This window comes from Apaloderma vittatum, unplaced genomic scaffold (genome assembly GCF_000703405.1).
Source record: "Apaloderma vittatum isolate BGI_N311 unplaced genomic scaffold, ASM70340v1 Scaffold45379, whole genome shotgun sequence".
NCBI classification, from domain to species: domain Eukaryota; kingdom Metazoa; phylum Chordata; class Aves; order Trogoniformes; family Trogonidae; genus Apaloderma; species Apaloderma vittatum.
Window position 1 is genome coordinate 1 of NW_009737772.1, and position 16008 is coordinate 16008.

The 16008-nt window shown below is 43.6% G+C and overlaps 1 protein-coding gene across 1 annotated transcript; it reads right to left on the reverse strand.

The window, feature by feature from the left end:
- Nucleotides 1–1864: 1864 nt before the first annotated feature.
- Nucleotides 1865–15656, reverse strand: EXOSC10 (exosome component 10; the record flags this gene model as incomplete). The annotated part of the gene is made up of 24 exons (XM_009877422.1): nucleotides 1865–1895; nucleotides 2433–2512; nucleotides 3692–3753; nucleotides 4211–4379; nucleotides 4738–4811; nucleotides 5046–5133; nucleotides 5617–5691; nucleotides 6334–6429; nucleotides 6705–6826; nucleotides 6981–7059; nucleotides 7605–7655; nucleotides 8330–8441; nucleotides 9200–9250; nucleotides 9548–9696; nucleotides 10342–10498; nucleotides 11187–11377; nucleotides 11699–11842; nucleotides 12274–12384; nucleotides 12520–12595; nucleotides 12888–12999; nucleotides 13772–13937; nucleotides 14336–14440; nucleotides 14936–15059; nucleotides 15520–15656. Coding segments are annotated over 24 exons (2562 nt in total), but the record flags the coding sequence as incomplete, so codon positions are not given.
- Nucleotides 15657–16008: the final 352 nt, after the last annotated feature.

The following is a 16008-nucleotide window of genomic DNA, read 5'->3' on the forward strand; positions in this document are numbered from 1 at the left end:
CCGGGCGGCTGCGGCCCTGACAGCGCTCCGGGAAAAAACCTCATGGACATGCTGCAAGGGGGTGGTGGTAAACAGAGACGCCTTCCCAGTGGGACAAATTCTCCAGGAGTAGTTCTCCAGCCACGCTACGCAGAGAGCAACTTCCAGAGATCAGCTTTCCACGGAATAGCAGAACAGCCTGCGATTAGGGGATTCTAGAGCTACAACTTCATCCAAGCCCTGGGTGTCACCAGGTGACTAAAGCACACGTTGATGTGCTAGCCACTTCCCTCAAACACTTTCTTAAAACCTATGGCCCTAGGTTGCAACTCACAATGGGAAAGCAGAAAAATGCTAAAATTAAGATCCTCCCTTTAAGTTTCACCTTGCATGGAAGTAGAGGACTTAAAACGTTTAATGTCCCTGCAGCCAGTGGGGCTTTTGGTAAGACTCATTCCTCCAGTTACAGAGCTATCGGAAGTGGTAAAAGCAGGCAAGGGGAATTGGCAGCCCCGAACGCACTTAAGAGACAATTGCTATTTAACTGTCTCTTTTCAAAAACATTCTCCAACATTCAGCCATGCAAGCAGATTTTATGAGCAGAAAGGGACTCTGTTCCACCATTACAATGCTGCTCAGTCGGCAATGTGACACCAACATACCCAAAAGGACGGAAATCCCTCCTCTGTTCCTTCCACTCCCCACAAATATGAAAAAAGACTGAAAACAAACTCCCAAACCTCCTCGCAGCCTTAAGTTTTTACCAGCTCCCGTTGAGTCCTTGCACCTAGCCTAGCAGTCAGAACTGTCACTGCCAAAACAGGCGAGTATGAAATGTAAAATCCTTAGTCAGGAATCGCAGAGCGAAGCCAACGCCTTTGGGAAAAGGAGCAAGATCCACTGGTCAGCGCAGTGAGCAGTAATCCAGGGAGCTGTGCTGCCACTGATTTAACGGGGCTTCCAGCAAAGTCACATCAGCCCTACCCTTAGGTGCTCCCAGCTGTTAAACTGTAACACTGCTTACCTGCCACAGCAGCGCTACCAGCCTTCACGGGTCAGCATTAGAATAAGCTCTGCCATCCATCCATCCATCCATCCATCCTTCCATCCATCCAATTATGGGCTGATACACTTTCTACAGGGCCTTCAGGATAACTCACTGTGGTTATTTAAAATCTGGATGTTAGTACAGCTGTACTGAGGCTCCACAGAACCTCACTGGCTTTCCCCAATGTTTTTTATTTTCTGCCTAATGCTACTGCTTTCACTCTAACTTTATGGTGAAACCACTGTGGTCTCTGAACCAAAAGTACGCTCTTTTTTTCCCCTTAAAATAATTTTTTTCCTTAAAAATAGCAAAACCAAACACTGCCAGGTAAACATCTCATTTTTCATATTACCTTGTCGTCTATGAGATGAGCTGCGTGGTTCAATTTGTAAGCAAGGTCTAACACAAAAAGACAGTCTGGCCTTATTTCCTCCTCTGGACTGCTGAGGTTTTAGTCACATCTACTGAATCTCTCCATTACTTTTGTGCTGGCTTTAGAGATGCCAAGAAGTTCCTCTCATACTCCACTGACACGCTGGTTCCGGACTTCAAGCAGCTCCAAGAAGTGACAAGTTTAGCCTAATTGTTGTTTGACGACATGGGATCAACTTACAAAATTAGAAACAAAGCAACACTGTCAGTATAATTAGAAAAAAAAACCCCAATGTGGATATAAGAAAATTGACATCAATTAAGATGTTTTTCCTTTTGGAAAAAAAGGATTTTAATGGATGTAAAAACATTTCTGTACAAAAACTGCCAAATGACCGGTATTTGCCTTCCTATGATGACTATTGTTCTGTTCAGCAGCAACTCCCACAGGTCCCGCAATAAGGATTATCTCTTTGGCCAGTGGTGCCTGGAACCCCTGCAAAAGACAGTTACAGAAAGACTTAAACTCTTGCTCTAAATTCGCTCAGGATTGAAAACCTACGACAGATTACAATGATTCTATTGAGAAATGCAGACAGAACCTTGCTCCCTCCAGTGCTGCCCTTACACGACTGACTACACAAGGCTCACAAGCTACACATTCAGTTTCTATCCAGAGCACGACTGCTCGTATTTGGCAGCAGTTACCTACCCTCCTCCCCAGCCAGGCAGATGTTCTCCACACCTCTACCTATCTTTGTGGTGAAAGAAATCAACTTCCACATCTATGAGACTTTACCTCAAGCATTTCAAACCTTCCACCCAGAATTGTCTTTGACTGCATTAATCCTGACTAGGCTTTTTTTTTATTTTTTTCCTTTTAAACTGACGTCAAGCTGTGATGCAACCTCTTCCCATTAAACACCGCTTGAGCTCCTACAGCAACAGAGACAATAGCTATGCTTTGCCCACAGCTCCAGGGCATAGGTGTGCAAACACTCCACTGCTGGATGAGAGCAGGCTGACAACACACCGATCAGCTTTCCCCGCCAGGTAGGACATGCTTCGGTTTCCAGATTGTTGAAGTTTGTTTGCTCCAGCTCCAGCTAATTTCTGCAGAGGCAAATGAAAAAAACAGAACACACCATCACCACAGTGAGGTACCTGCCACATACAGTATAGCCCATGAGATTCACGTGCTCTCAAGACCCTCCCAATTTCAAGGAACATTGCTCGTTTACAGGGCGAGCTTTGTTTTAGTACTTCTTAATACTCACGTGCACTGAGTGCACCTGAGTCAGTGCTGTTCAACACAGCACAGTAACCCACTAGTGACAAATCTTACCTATCTAGACAGAAAAACCTGCACCTGTTGTCTCAAATTCAACATTTTTTTTCTGCTGAAGTAAGTTCCAACTGACACAGCAACTAGATTGCAGAGGGACTTATTTCCTGCACTATCAGGTGTAAACTTCTTCAGCTTCTAGGATGTGATGTTTAATCAATATGTAAGATGCTCCCATGTGCCCTTCAATTAAATATGCAGGATGGCAGCACTCACAGGAAAGAAACTGAACTGCAGGAATCGAGCCTCAGAACTTAAAATTAATGCCTGAACGCGCAATGAGTTCCTGTATGGGCATCCTACTGCTTCATGTCTGAATGGCCACTGATGCGACACACCAGCACCCAAACGCTCTGTGGCCGAGCAGCACAGAGGGTCCAGGTAACCCAAGTCTGCAGGGGTGACCTGAGGTGGTGGCAACAACATCCCAGGAACTGCCCCGTGCTGGTCACAGGTTTCCCTAAGTATGTGTTCGATGGTTTCTGCTTTGTTTCTTCTCTTCAGTCTCTCGATTAGCAACAGATTAGTCATTTTCTGAGCTGAGGCTCCTTTCCTAATGACAGTACTTGGTGGAGAATGTGGACAATACGCGGACCTGACACGGCCTGGAACAACTGGAGTGATTTTGAGATTTTTGAGTGTGCCTTGAAATTGCTATTGGGAATTTGTGGTGTTCTGCTGTAGTCTAAGTGTCACGCCTGTGATGTATGGAGGCATACGTGTGAACAATGTGTGAAGAGGTGGAAAACAACGAGAGAGCCTGAGGAGCCCAAAGAAAGCTCCTCCTGAATGGGAAGAGGCTGTAATACAAAATATAAGGTTGCGACTGGAAGCTGCACCTTGGTACCAAGTGCTGTCAGGGAACATTCTGCAGATTCAGAAAATGTCATCTGCCTTCCCCAGCTCTCATCAACATTTCTGTCCCTTCTTTCACGACATGCCCGTACCTTGCCTGCGTAAGCTTGCTTGGCAGGATCAAATTGTGGTGACTGCTTCGATTTGCTGCTTCCTAAGAGAGAGAGGAGAGAAGCTGTCACTAAAATTTTCCATGAAGAACAGTACGTTCCACGCTGTGCCTCTGTCTCCCACATGCTAAAAACCATCGAGTCTCTTAAGGGCAGGAGATGCTGTTGAACAGATACTTGTTTCAAAGGAGTCAAATCTCCTTTACCTCCTAGTTCCTGGGGTCCAGTTAAAGAGATGACTTCCTCTACAGAGAAAAGCAAAACTCGAATCCACAATCCTCTTGGACAACAGCTTCAGGACTTTTTTTCCAAATCAGAAAAAGAATGCTAAACTGTGCATTCCTCACATTAACTTCTTTTAGTATTTCCCCGCTGTTAGGTAAATGCATTCTAACAGTTTGTACTGCCTTGGCACCTACATTCACACACAGCCTTCTTGGGGCTCAGCTGGCAACATTTTCTACAGCCTGCAGCAGTCTAAGCAAGAGATCCAGATCTTACCCGCAAACACTTTGAAGTTGGACTTGCTGTAATCAAAGGGGGTAAACTGCTTCGGTGTTTCCAGCTCCTCTGGTTGCTGGGAGGCTTTTGGCCGTTTCTTCTCTTGTTTTGGCAACTCTGTTCCCGCTTCACTTATGACTCTCTCTCTCTTCTTATTAGCTTGTTCCTGCTGCAAAAGCAATGAGCAGACTGAAAACAGGGACAAGTTCAGGAGAGGAGAATGAAACACCTCTGTGTAGGCATGAACGCCAGCACGCAGATGAACCGCCCAGTGGAGCTCAGCTCCAGTGACAGCTCTTGCCTGTGGCAATAATACTGCAGGGAGAAAGCACTGTGCTCTTCCTTGAGCCTAAACTGCCTTTTTTTTAATCCCTCACAGCTGGGACTTTTCCGATAAAAAGTCAAGCTGTCATTTCATAGGATACTAGACACCAAGATCTGCTGTGGCCCCACAGGCAGATTTGGGAGAACTATGTTATAAAGGTCAGAAGGGGCAAAAGCCAGAAGTAGCGAATTCAGTGACGTACCATAGCTTGCTGACGAACAGACACAATGTTTTCTGTTGCTTCTTTATACGCCTTCTGTGCCTCCTCACGAGCAGCTATGGAAAACAAACAAGTGCTACTGTCACAAGCAGGACTAAGTTAGCCAGGACCTTAGAAAAAGCAAAAAAAGCAGCTAGTAGCAAGTCTCAGACTACAGAGAGTACCATCTTTGTCAAACAATCTCATCCATCCGGAAATCCATCATCTAAGGTTTTCTAGTAACTGGGAAACAACTGATGTGCCCTGGAAAAAGCTAGTCAACACGCTCAGGGAGGGAAGAACAGCTGTACCTGACTGCTGGGCTGTTTTCTTTTTGGTTTCATCCTTGGACTCCTTCTGTACTCGCGCCTGACTCATCAACTTCCATCGATTGCTGATCTGCAATGAAAAAAGGAAAAAAGGTTACCTGGGATCACTTCCTTTGAAGTTTTCTGGCAAAGGGGAGTCTATAAACTTGCTACCACATGCTGGTCTTCATTAAGAGTACAAAAGATCACATTGTATTGTAAAAGAGATTAAGATCTGCAGCAACAGGTAAAACCATGTGTTTTAGAAGTTCTGAGCTACAAGCAACCACGAGAACAAAGGCAGATACAGACGTCAGCAGCAGTTTATAGCTTTGACAGACAGGGAATATACAGTGAAATGTCTCCAAATCCCGGTTTTTCGCAGGTTACAAATGCTACAGAAAAAAGAACTACAGATTCAGAAACGTGTCAAGTTTCTCACAACTTACATTCTTTTTTTAAGGAGAATCCAAGGAGAAAAAAAATTCTATATTGCTGAGGTTCCCCAAGGAAAATAATTTACTTATTTGTTTCTTTTGTACTACTTGGCAGGAAATTTTAGCACAAGTCTTACTTCATAAATTTTTGATGACGGGTCAAACTTTGCAGATTGTGAGACATAAGCAGGATTCTGTTCCGGAGGTAGGTACTGTTGAGAGAGAAAAAAAAACACGTTTGGTTTGAAACATAGCACATGACATTCAACTCACGGCTAAAATGCTACTTTAAATGTATCAAATCAAAAAGTTGGTATTTGACAAACATTCTACAGCTTTTAGAAAAAGTTAAATTACTACACCTACAACCAAGATAAACGCTGAAGAAAAATCAACGCCCAAAAAATCCTTGAAAAACCAACGCTCAACCACACACCAGAAAAAGTTGATATTATTTCCTCAGTAATTTGCCACTCCAAATCTATAACAAAGTATTCTATTGTTCTTCTGATTAATTAGAAGAATTAAATAAGCTCACTAACTCTAGCCTTAGAGTTGAAAATGTGATGTAAATTAAAAAAACCTCAAACTTGATTAAAAAAACCAAAACAACCCAGAAGAGTGCAAGGTCTGTTTACTGTGTAGAAAGACAGATATCTAAGAGGCATTTCAATGTGTTTTGAAAACAAGCCCATGCGTGTGTGCTTTGCAAGACAATTTCTCTATTCCAGTAAGAGAGCAGCGGCTCCTGCTGCATCAAGCTCTTTTGGATATGCCTGGAAAAATAACTCAGAGCATCCCTCGCACCAGGTAGTTTATGAGCCCCACTACAAACACGTATTGGGAAATTTTACCATTCTAAAGGGATTTTCAAAGGACTCCATGATACGCTGAGCCTTCTGCTGTGCAGCGGTTAAAATCTTCTCATTTCCTTCATCCTCATCACATTCCTAATTAAAAAGAAAAATTAACATTAATAAGTTTTGGTTTTGGCTACTGCGCTTTCGTGCATGTTATTTCTCACTCTATCTGAAACCCCACGGATGGCAGCAACTCCCCAGAGAGATGCAATTAAGTTGCTGCCCTCCTAATCCAGCTCTCCTGGCCATGCCACAGGCCTGACAGGAACTGTACTATTTCTTTTAACAGTTTCACATGTTTTATCAGATGATTAAGTATCTTTTCAAACACTTAAATACTGACACATCACCAACATGTTGCTTACACTGAATATGCTGACAGTGGCAGTAGCAACAAGACACGTTGACTCTGGCTGAACATCCTGAATATTCGTTGTCCTCTCACTGTCTGCAAAGAGACAACTGTGTTCCAAAACTGGTGCAGGCCCTACATGACAAGGAGACAAAATTTTTATTGTATATTTTACTGCTTCTCTGTGTAATGAGATTTCACGGAAAGTTTCTTCGGGGCTGCTTATTTCTCCACGTCTAAACCACATCATGTCATTGTTAATAAAGTTCTTAGGATAAGTCCAAATTACCCAATGTAGAGTTGTTCTGAAATCCATCCGCAGGGAGCCGGGAACTGTCATGTGGTCCAAACAAAGTATTCTCCAATCTCTGCAGAGAGATCCAAATTACAAACACTATTAATACACTACTATATGAATCTGTATATGCCTTCACATATTGCAGAGGCACAGTAATAAAAAAAAAAACCCCAAACAAAAGGGTGAAATTCAGAGACTGAATATTCTTAACGTAGCTCACCTGCCACAGAAAACTGCACCTGGCATGAAAAGCTTATCTGTGCAAACACTGCCTAATGGAGATGCTTTATTTCATACACACAAGGAAACTAAATGAGTCTGGTTTAGAAACTCATCTGGAACTTCTCTTACGGATCAGTCACTATAGAGTAACACATAAACTGTCCAGCAGCTACAGTGTTTGCTGAGAGAGCCTTAAGTGCTGCTATCACATGGGTTTATAAAATACCAGTTCACAGCCGGTAACGTTATGAGGCTAGCACGGAAAAACAGCCTTGAGCTAACGTGGAGACCTGTAAAACGGATGAGAGTGAACAATTTACCAGGAGCTAGAATTGTGCTACAGTTATGTCTCATGCTCAGGGCATTAGGTCACAAACATTATGAAAACAGTACCTCAGGGCTGGAGTGAGGTGCTCTCCTCTTCACTGCCAAAGCAATCTCCGACTAGAATAGGAGAGAAAGGTAAGTCACTTAAGTGCCCCTGCCTTATTTCTTCTAGGCTCACCTCCTCATCCATGCTTTAAACACCTTTCTTACAAGCTAGTAGATTAATAAAATTACATTATTTCTTCTTCTCCTCCAGCATTTGCATACGGATACATTTAAACACCTCCCACAGAAAGGACACATTCATGCTGCTCACAAATGGTTTTGTTTCCCTAAAGAAGGAGGACTGTATTAATACCACCATACTGATTGTATATTTTCAAATAATGAACTTTTTACACCTAAGGTGGTTTTTTTTTTTTATTGCTTCACCAGAGCTGTAAAAGATTTATGAATCCATGCACATGGCCAACAAATTCCACAAGGTCCAGCTCTTCCTCACGCAAGCAAACGTGACGCACGATGTAAGACAGACAACTGCAGTCTGTTCAAGCAGCATCTGTTCTGTTACTCCTCTAGTTCTCCAGGAAACTACACGGTGTGTAAGCCAGTCCACAGCAGGCAAGACACAGGCAAGAAGAAGCTGCAATGTATCTTTCTACAGAACACTACATTCAGTGTTGGGAAAGCAAACTTCCACACACGCATCATCACCGGTCACTGCTTAGCTCCAGCCCCTGGCTTGTGTAAAGCAAGTGATGAGTCTCTCGTGTGGGACGAGCTACTCCTACCTTGAGAAGAGGCATCTCCCGGGCCTGCTGAATGAGAAGATGCAATTCATTAATCTGCTGGCGAACTAGTGGTGGGACTGGATTACAGCAAGCAATGATGCCCTGGGGTTCTCTAAAGAGAGATGAGAAAAGTTCAGTGAGCTGTATTTACAGCCCACACATTGAGCATTTGCATTCAAAGGATGTCCAACCAGATATAACCACGGTCCTGACTGTGACAGAGTAAAACAAGCCCGATTAATCTGTCAGAGTTTAGTCTCTGTGATGAAAAAAATTCCTCGGTACCAGGTTTGTGCAGGTAAGGAGAAACCATTAACTCAGCTCTCCTCTTACTTATCTGTTCTGTGGCCAGACTGTCTGTCTGTCCCCAGTTTTATTTCTTTCCTTGTTCAGTATTCATCTAGGGAAGCTGAGCCCAGCAGTGGAGCTGCATTTCAAGACCGTTTTTATTATTTTCATATATATAAGTCACATGATGAGTGCCAAACACCTGAGGAAAATGTTGTTGGACGCTTTATGGGATCTGCCCCTTGCCCAACCTCCCTAATCCCTTTAGGAACTGAAAAAAAGCCAAATAAAGGCCATGGAGGGAACTCATCCCCTTTTTGCTCTGCAATACTGTAGGAATCTCAGGGGAGACGTGTGACATAGAGCAATGGAAAGGAATGTGGGATTTTTAGTGGAATAAAGTCAGCGGAGTCTTCTGAAGTACTATTGCTATTTACTTGTCTTCCAAACTAAACAACTACAGAGAAAAGCAATTTTGACAACTGGAAGGAAGATACCAACTGCAGAAGTAATTACACACTAGGAAATGACTTACTGGATATTAAAATCAAATGAGACTTCTCAAGTGTGAACAAAACTTACTTGGGCAACTCCTCTGCTATCTTCAACAGCATATGGTTTGGCAGCACGTATCTACAACACAAAGAGGCAGTTGTGAACGTAACAGAACACTAAAAACTCTTCAAAAGGAACACGTCTGCCCCAGTCACAAGGTCTGAAAAGATGAAATCCGTTAAAAGGAAATGAAGCAGGGCTGATCTAGATACCGGTAAGAATTTACTGCTGAGGTAACAAGAGTTCTGGGTAAAAAGCAGCCTGAAGTAGTAGACTGGTTGAGGTAATAAAGTGGTTCTGCCTCGAGGGTGGGAGGGGCAGAACCTGAGAGACTCACTAAAATATTAAGCCAGTGTCTAATAAAAGACGTCCTACCCTGTGCTCTCATCCTCTTGTCGCGCCATCTTGTCTCTCCATGCAAACAGCAACCTAAACGCTGCCAGCTGCTGCGTGTTGAGATGTTTTTTCTGCCTCCTGTACAGCTCAAGGTAGGATTCATCTGTGAAGAGGGGCTTGACGTATTTCTGGACAGGAAAAAAAAGAAATATTCATGATCAGTATCAGATCTGTGCTTCCTAGTTTCCTTGGCTTCACTGAGACACAAAGAATCTCACACAGACACAAGGACACTGAATAAGCTCAGATACATGTGTCTCAGAGATTCTACCCTAAACTACCGGTAGGAGCCTAACCCCAAAACACACGTATCTCAGCCATTTTTAGGGGAAGATCACCCTGACCAACCCTGAGAACAGCTTTATACATTTCTTCAAGCTCTGCTACGTTACACAAGGCCTATTTTCATAGACAGTATTTTCCACAGGCACAATATAATTATGTCATAATGTGACTCCAGTTAGGCTTTGAACTTCTAGGAATATCCAGTAGAACTAGAAATGTAACATCTCTCTCAGAAAAAGCAAAGCATCAGGAGGTCAAGAAGTACTAGCATTCAAAAAAACAGCAAGAAGGCATCTGAATCCAACAATTTTACCGAGTGAAACAAGTGGCAGCACAGAACTGAGTCAGAGTCCATACAGCTGTTTTCAGACACACACAGAGGAAAAAAAAACCCCTGCGTCTACACAACAGACATCAAATAACCAAAGGATTTTCTGTCCTACTAAGGCCATACACTGGTCCAGCTAATCAACCAGGTGGAGCCTTACCTTCAGGCAGATGTCCCTGCTGCGCTGCCACACAACCTGCAGCTGAGTGGGCTGCTCGTTCCCTCTCTCCCACAGCACCTCCCTCACTTTATCATAGATGTAGAGCAAGTAGTGAGTGTCCTCACGGGCATACCGCATCATTTCTTCTGGCAAAGGGCTAGGAAAAAAGAGCCAAAAATGACACTAATACATTAGAGCTGCCCCACCAAACCGTCACTTTCCTCTTGCAAGGCATGTAAACCACCCCAAGAACTAAGATGAAAATTCTTCTGTTTCCTTACTGAATTTGTGGGGCAAGAGCAGTGACACACTGTGTGCTCCCCGATTCAGATGGCGTCTTGCTCACATGCCTGAGAGCAGCGTTGCTGTGTATGCAAGTCAGATGGCAGAACTGCCTGCTATGGTGTTTGTCACAATTCTCCTCTCTCTGCAGAGCCTGGGATCTTTGTGGTGCGCAGGGTCCATCCGCATAGCCAAGCTCGCTGCTCCAATGGCAAACTGCTCTACCTAGCGTGCGTGCCTCAATGTTTTTTGGGAGAACTCTAAAGGAGCAAATACTGACTTTCTCCATAATGCAGCAGTAGTTAAGCGCTGCTCCTAAGCAGTTAGCTTCCAGCAGCTTTTCGTTAATATTTTCTGACGCTCCCCAAAGAATTCTTTTCTAAAGAAACATGAGAAAATGTAACACTCATAAAGCACTGCCAGGTAAAACACTGTGATTGTTCGCTTGGAGACTAACCTAGAACTACAGGGCCAGCAACTAGAAACAGGTTCCTGCTCTAACAATGCTAACAAGGGTAAGTGCTACCTTGCAGCTCCACTCCGTTTAAGGGATCAGTTTTTACCGTATCCTCCAGTCAGCCAGCTGGTACTGCTTGTCAGCGTCCACATCGCAATAAAGCTTCAGCAAGTGGTCCAAGGAATGCCTGCCAAGGTTGAGGAGGCGAGCAGCTTGGTGAGTATCAAACACGTTCACCAAGTAGAGACCAAAGTCTTTCTGCAGCCATTCCACATCTGAATCAGCACCATGAAGGACCTTGAAAAGCAAAACGTGTTGAGAATGACGAGAAGAACAATTCTACTCCAGGCTGGCAGTGCTGTGGTTTCATATTCATGTGTCTTTGATCACGTTTCTTCTCTCTTTGCCCTTCATCATTAAGTGCAGAACTACTAAATGAGTGCACTTGGCAAGTAACTCCCCACTTACACCAAGAAAACAGGGCCATGAACAACTCACAATGAAAAAGAGCCAAGTGACCAAGACAGAGCACACAGTGTGCTTGCAACTACAAAGCTTAAACCAAGAAACAAACAAAAGAAAAAAAAAAGTGGTGAACTGGTGAATTCAGCAGCTGACCTTCACAATCGCAGGGTCTGTGAAGGTCTCGTTGAGAATGTTCATATCGCTGCGCAATTCCAGTGTGTCGATAATGAAGTCTTCAGTCCGGGTGGAAATCTGCATCAGACACGTCAAGCCCAGGAAGCTCCTGTAGGAATGGTGCTGAAAAACACGGAAGAGAGCTGTAAGCTAGGACCCATTACAGAAGTACAGACAGCACCTCACATGAAGGAAGAAAAAGTAACAGAGGACTTCTTAAAGAAAAAGGCAGCTGAATGAGCAAGCTTTCTCTTTGCAATCACTGACATGAAATAAAAACAACATGGGATGAATTGAAAGATCGAGTTCGGTATGAAGTCCGCAGCCAGTTCTACCACTGGAAATCTTATAATACTGACACAGTTCAATTCTACCTTCTAAGTAATATTTGACAAGTCAGGCTCGCGAGCTCTCTTTTCATGCCAAAAAGTAGAAAAAGCAGAAGAAAGATGACTACAGAACACAGTAGAAAAATATAAGGGTCTCCTAGGTACTAACAGTACACATTTAACTTCTAAACTGAAAAGGCATTACCTCTCATCTAAAAGGATTACCTCCAAGTCCAGGGCAAACTCTTTACAGCTCATAAGTTTTTCATTTAGTTCTACCAGCTCATCCAGTGTGGTGATAAAATGACAGGGTGTTTCCTTGATGGGTCTGTAAATCTGGCAAAACAAATTATTAGGCGTGGTATGTTCTCTGTCAATTCCCACCCCTGGCCTCCACCCTCAATTCATCAAGTATGGCCACCTGTAAACTTACTGCACCTGCAGGAACTTTAAATTACTGGGGGCACCAACCTGGGGTTCTGGTTTTTTGAGAACTTCATCTGGTGGGGAAAAATGCTCCAGTTCATACTGGTAAGGGTGAGCAAACCTGGGGAAATCAGGAAGACAGGCACAGGCTAAATTTCCATCATCTTTATGAAGCCAGAGCACAGACTTTGAGAGCTATGGCAGATTCCCTACTGAGTAGAAATTTTGTCTGTCTACTAAACACACGTTTAAAATAACTGCAGATGTCTTAAAGCAAGTAATCCGCAACGTAATGTGTGGACACAAACACATGCAGAGCTGTTCATCAGGAATAGCATCAGCACAACGGGACCAAACAGGCGCATGTTCACCACCGGAACTCCAAGCACCTGGCTGTCGGTTTTGTTTCTTACATGTCTTGCTCAGTTTGCTGCGTCCTCTGCTGGTGTATGAAGTCTGCCAAAGCAGGTGGCACATCCAGGTCTTCAGGGCGCTCCTTTCGTTCCCGTCCACTTTTTGTGAGGGCTGAACAACCAATATGGAACAACTGGACCAGGTCCCACACGTAACATTCCCAGCCTACTACTCTCTCCCCTCCACCCACCACAAGATCCTATTAAAATCATAAAGTATCAAAAAATCTTAATTTAGACACACAGTTTTTGCTGTTGGTAAGATTTCTGTCCACACCTCTAACGATAACTCAGTTACTAGGTCTCACCAGGCTGTTGTTAAGCAAGACACAAGGTGGTTCTGCTCGAGAGCTTGGAAGGAGATTGAAAAATCTTCAGAAAAAGAAAAATCTTCCAATCATTTCCAGTACAACTGCATTGGTGCAGACTAAGGCTGAATCACTAGGAGCAGCGACATGTGGCCAGGACAGGATGTATGCTGGCAGCTTTGATCAAGCACCCGGAGCAAAGGTAGGTCAAACCATATACCTGCTGCTCCTAACTAATTAGGAAGAAGTATCCGTAAAGCCAACTAGTCCAATTAAGATCACTCCTGGTGCCAGAGTGACCCTCATAATGTGTGTTCAATGGTGGTAAAGAGAAGCAGCAGAGTATCTGTTTGGAACAGACTACTTGCTGTGTTCCAACAAGAAGATGCTGTGTGCTGACCCATCCTTACGTTACACACATGTAAAGAACAGAGTCACAGAGCCCACTACACTAAACTGGTCAATATCTGCTGCTGATACTGGTTTTTACAGTCAGTGATTTTTCCTCAAGACTGCTAGGACAGATTCATGTCAAATACTTTCAACAGGTTACCCGATACAAAATAAACTTCTTACCTTCAGGCAATGGTTTCAAAGCATTTGGCTTGATAAAAAGTTTAGGTACAAAGGGAGTGTTGGAATTGTCAATCTTTTCCCGAAACTTAAGCTGTGGTCGAGAGATATTCTTGGCATGAAGCAGTCTGAAGGTTTCAGACTGAGTTCTCTTGTGGGATTCTCCTGCCTATTTAAAAAGAGGTAAACCACAGGTAAAACAAAAAACGCATTCAGAGTTTCTTTTGCTCAGCCTGACCCAATATTCATAGGAATAAACTATAGCCCAAACTCCAAACGGAGTCATTCTTTTGCAGTGAGTCCAGCGCTTAATCAGGATCCTGATTCAGAGAATTCATACAAACAAGCGAAAGAAAACTGCTGTGTACATGAAACTGAAATGACAACTGAAAGCACACAGAATCCAGAATCAAGTTTGAATAAACAGGAAAAGGAAAAAAGGAGAGAGGGAGTTAAGACGTGTAAAAACTGTGACAGAACATTTAAATACTCAACTCCACTGGAAAATCAGTAGTGCCAATGCTGGGAAAAAAAGCTAACACAGCAAACAGAGCAGAGAAACCTCACCTTGCGGTTCCAGCTGGAAACGATCGTCTGGGGGGGCTGTAACCCAACAGGGAGAACTGGTTGCTGGTTTTTATTGACTCCTGCTGCTTCATCCAATAAAATACCCTAAATTACAGAAAAAAACCTAGGTGAAAACCAAACACCTGTTAAATCACCAGGCTCAACCACTCTAGTCAAACTGAAAAACAAAAGTCACACAGGTAGATACCTCCACAGCCATCTCCCCTGAATTCTGTGCAACGTGAGACTGACAAATGTGGGAGGAGTACGTTGAACATCAAGGTAGGAACAGTGTCCCCAGAGAAGCAGCCCTATGAAGTTACAGACCTGTTTTCAGGTTGTGACATTCTTGTGCCAGACTGTACTTAGTTTCCTCAGAAGTCACATATTATCTTCCTTCCCTCTGGGCCATAACTCATCTGCCTTAGCTGCTGTGACCATTGGCCTGGCACATGGAAATGTTTTTAAAATAAAATGAAAGCCACCAGACCAAGAAAACAGTAAGTGTAGCTATGAAAGCACTATTGCTGAAATCCTTGCAACGTAAAAAGACCTTGGGGCAACTGAAGTGTGCAAGAACAACGATCAGAATTTGCTTACCACTCTTTCAAGAATGACGTCGTTGGAGTCAACCAGCATATCAAATTTATCTTCTAGCTCTGTCACTTTGCTGTGATCTTTTATGTGGCTACGGCAGCCATGGTATTGCATCACCTTGCTCATACTTGCAAAAGAACAGCGCAGCTATTAGCAGTTTGAAAGCAGGCATGTTGATTACTATCTGATTCTCTTCAACTTTCTACATCTTCAAAGTTTAAAAATAAATCAAATGCAGGACTTAGGGATTACATCGCATGAGCAGTGAATGGAAGAAACATTTCTACAGTATTGTTGAAATTAATCATTGGAATTAATTTGAACCATGTGACTCTTAAAATAGATAGCCTAATGTGTTTTGCATCAGCCTCTACCCTCTGCACAGCTTTTTATCCAAGTAGTTATGAAAGGCCCTCTTAAACTTGTTACTTAAGCTGTCAAATGCTAAAAGAGTAGCTAAAATTAGGTACGTGAAGTAAATAATCTTTTTATCTACGGCAAGTTTGGAGTCTTCAAAGAAGGGCGCTACCTTCTGTTTTGGATTGGAAGGTATTAGCAACAGCCCAGAGACACAAAAGCATCCTTACCACTGCAGGAGATGGTCTCCCTGTGTTTCACAGTACGCGCGGAAGCCAGGGAAGCTTCTGTAGAAGTCGTACTCATCGCCAGGCTGAGGAAGCCCATTTGATGCCTTTGTCGCTGCCACCACTGTGCCAAGAGCATACTGTGCAAGAACTCCACGTTAGCAGCGGTTTTTCAGTATTTTCTTCCTCCGTTTACCCAGGACCCCGTTTGGTAGAAATGCATTTTGTCTGGCTTGTTTGATCTCAGTCACTAAACTTACGTAAGTTCCTACAGACACTCAGCTCACGCTATCAGAGACCTCTACATGACGGGAAAGCCAATGACGAGAACAAAACTTAAAACTCACTCTACTATTCAAGGCCTGAAAGAAATGAGCAGGGCGCAGAGAGCTACTTTATTATTCTCTCAGCGGTCTGCAGGGCTTCCTGCTCGAGCACGGGCAGGCTCTCTGGGCAGCGGCGCGGCGCGCAGGCCACACACCGGGAAACCGA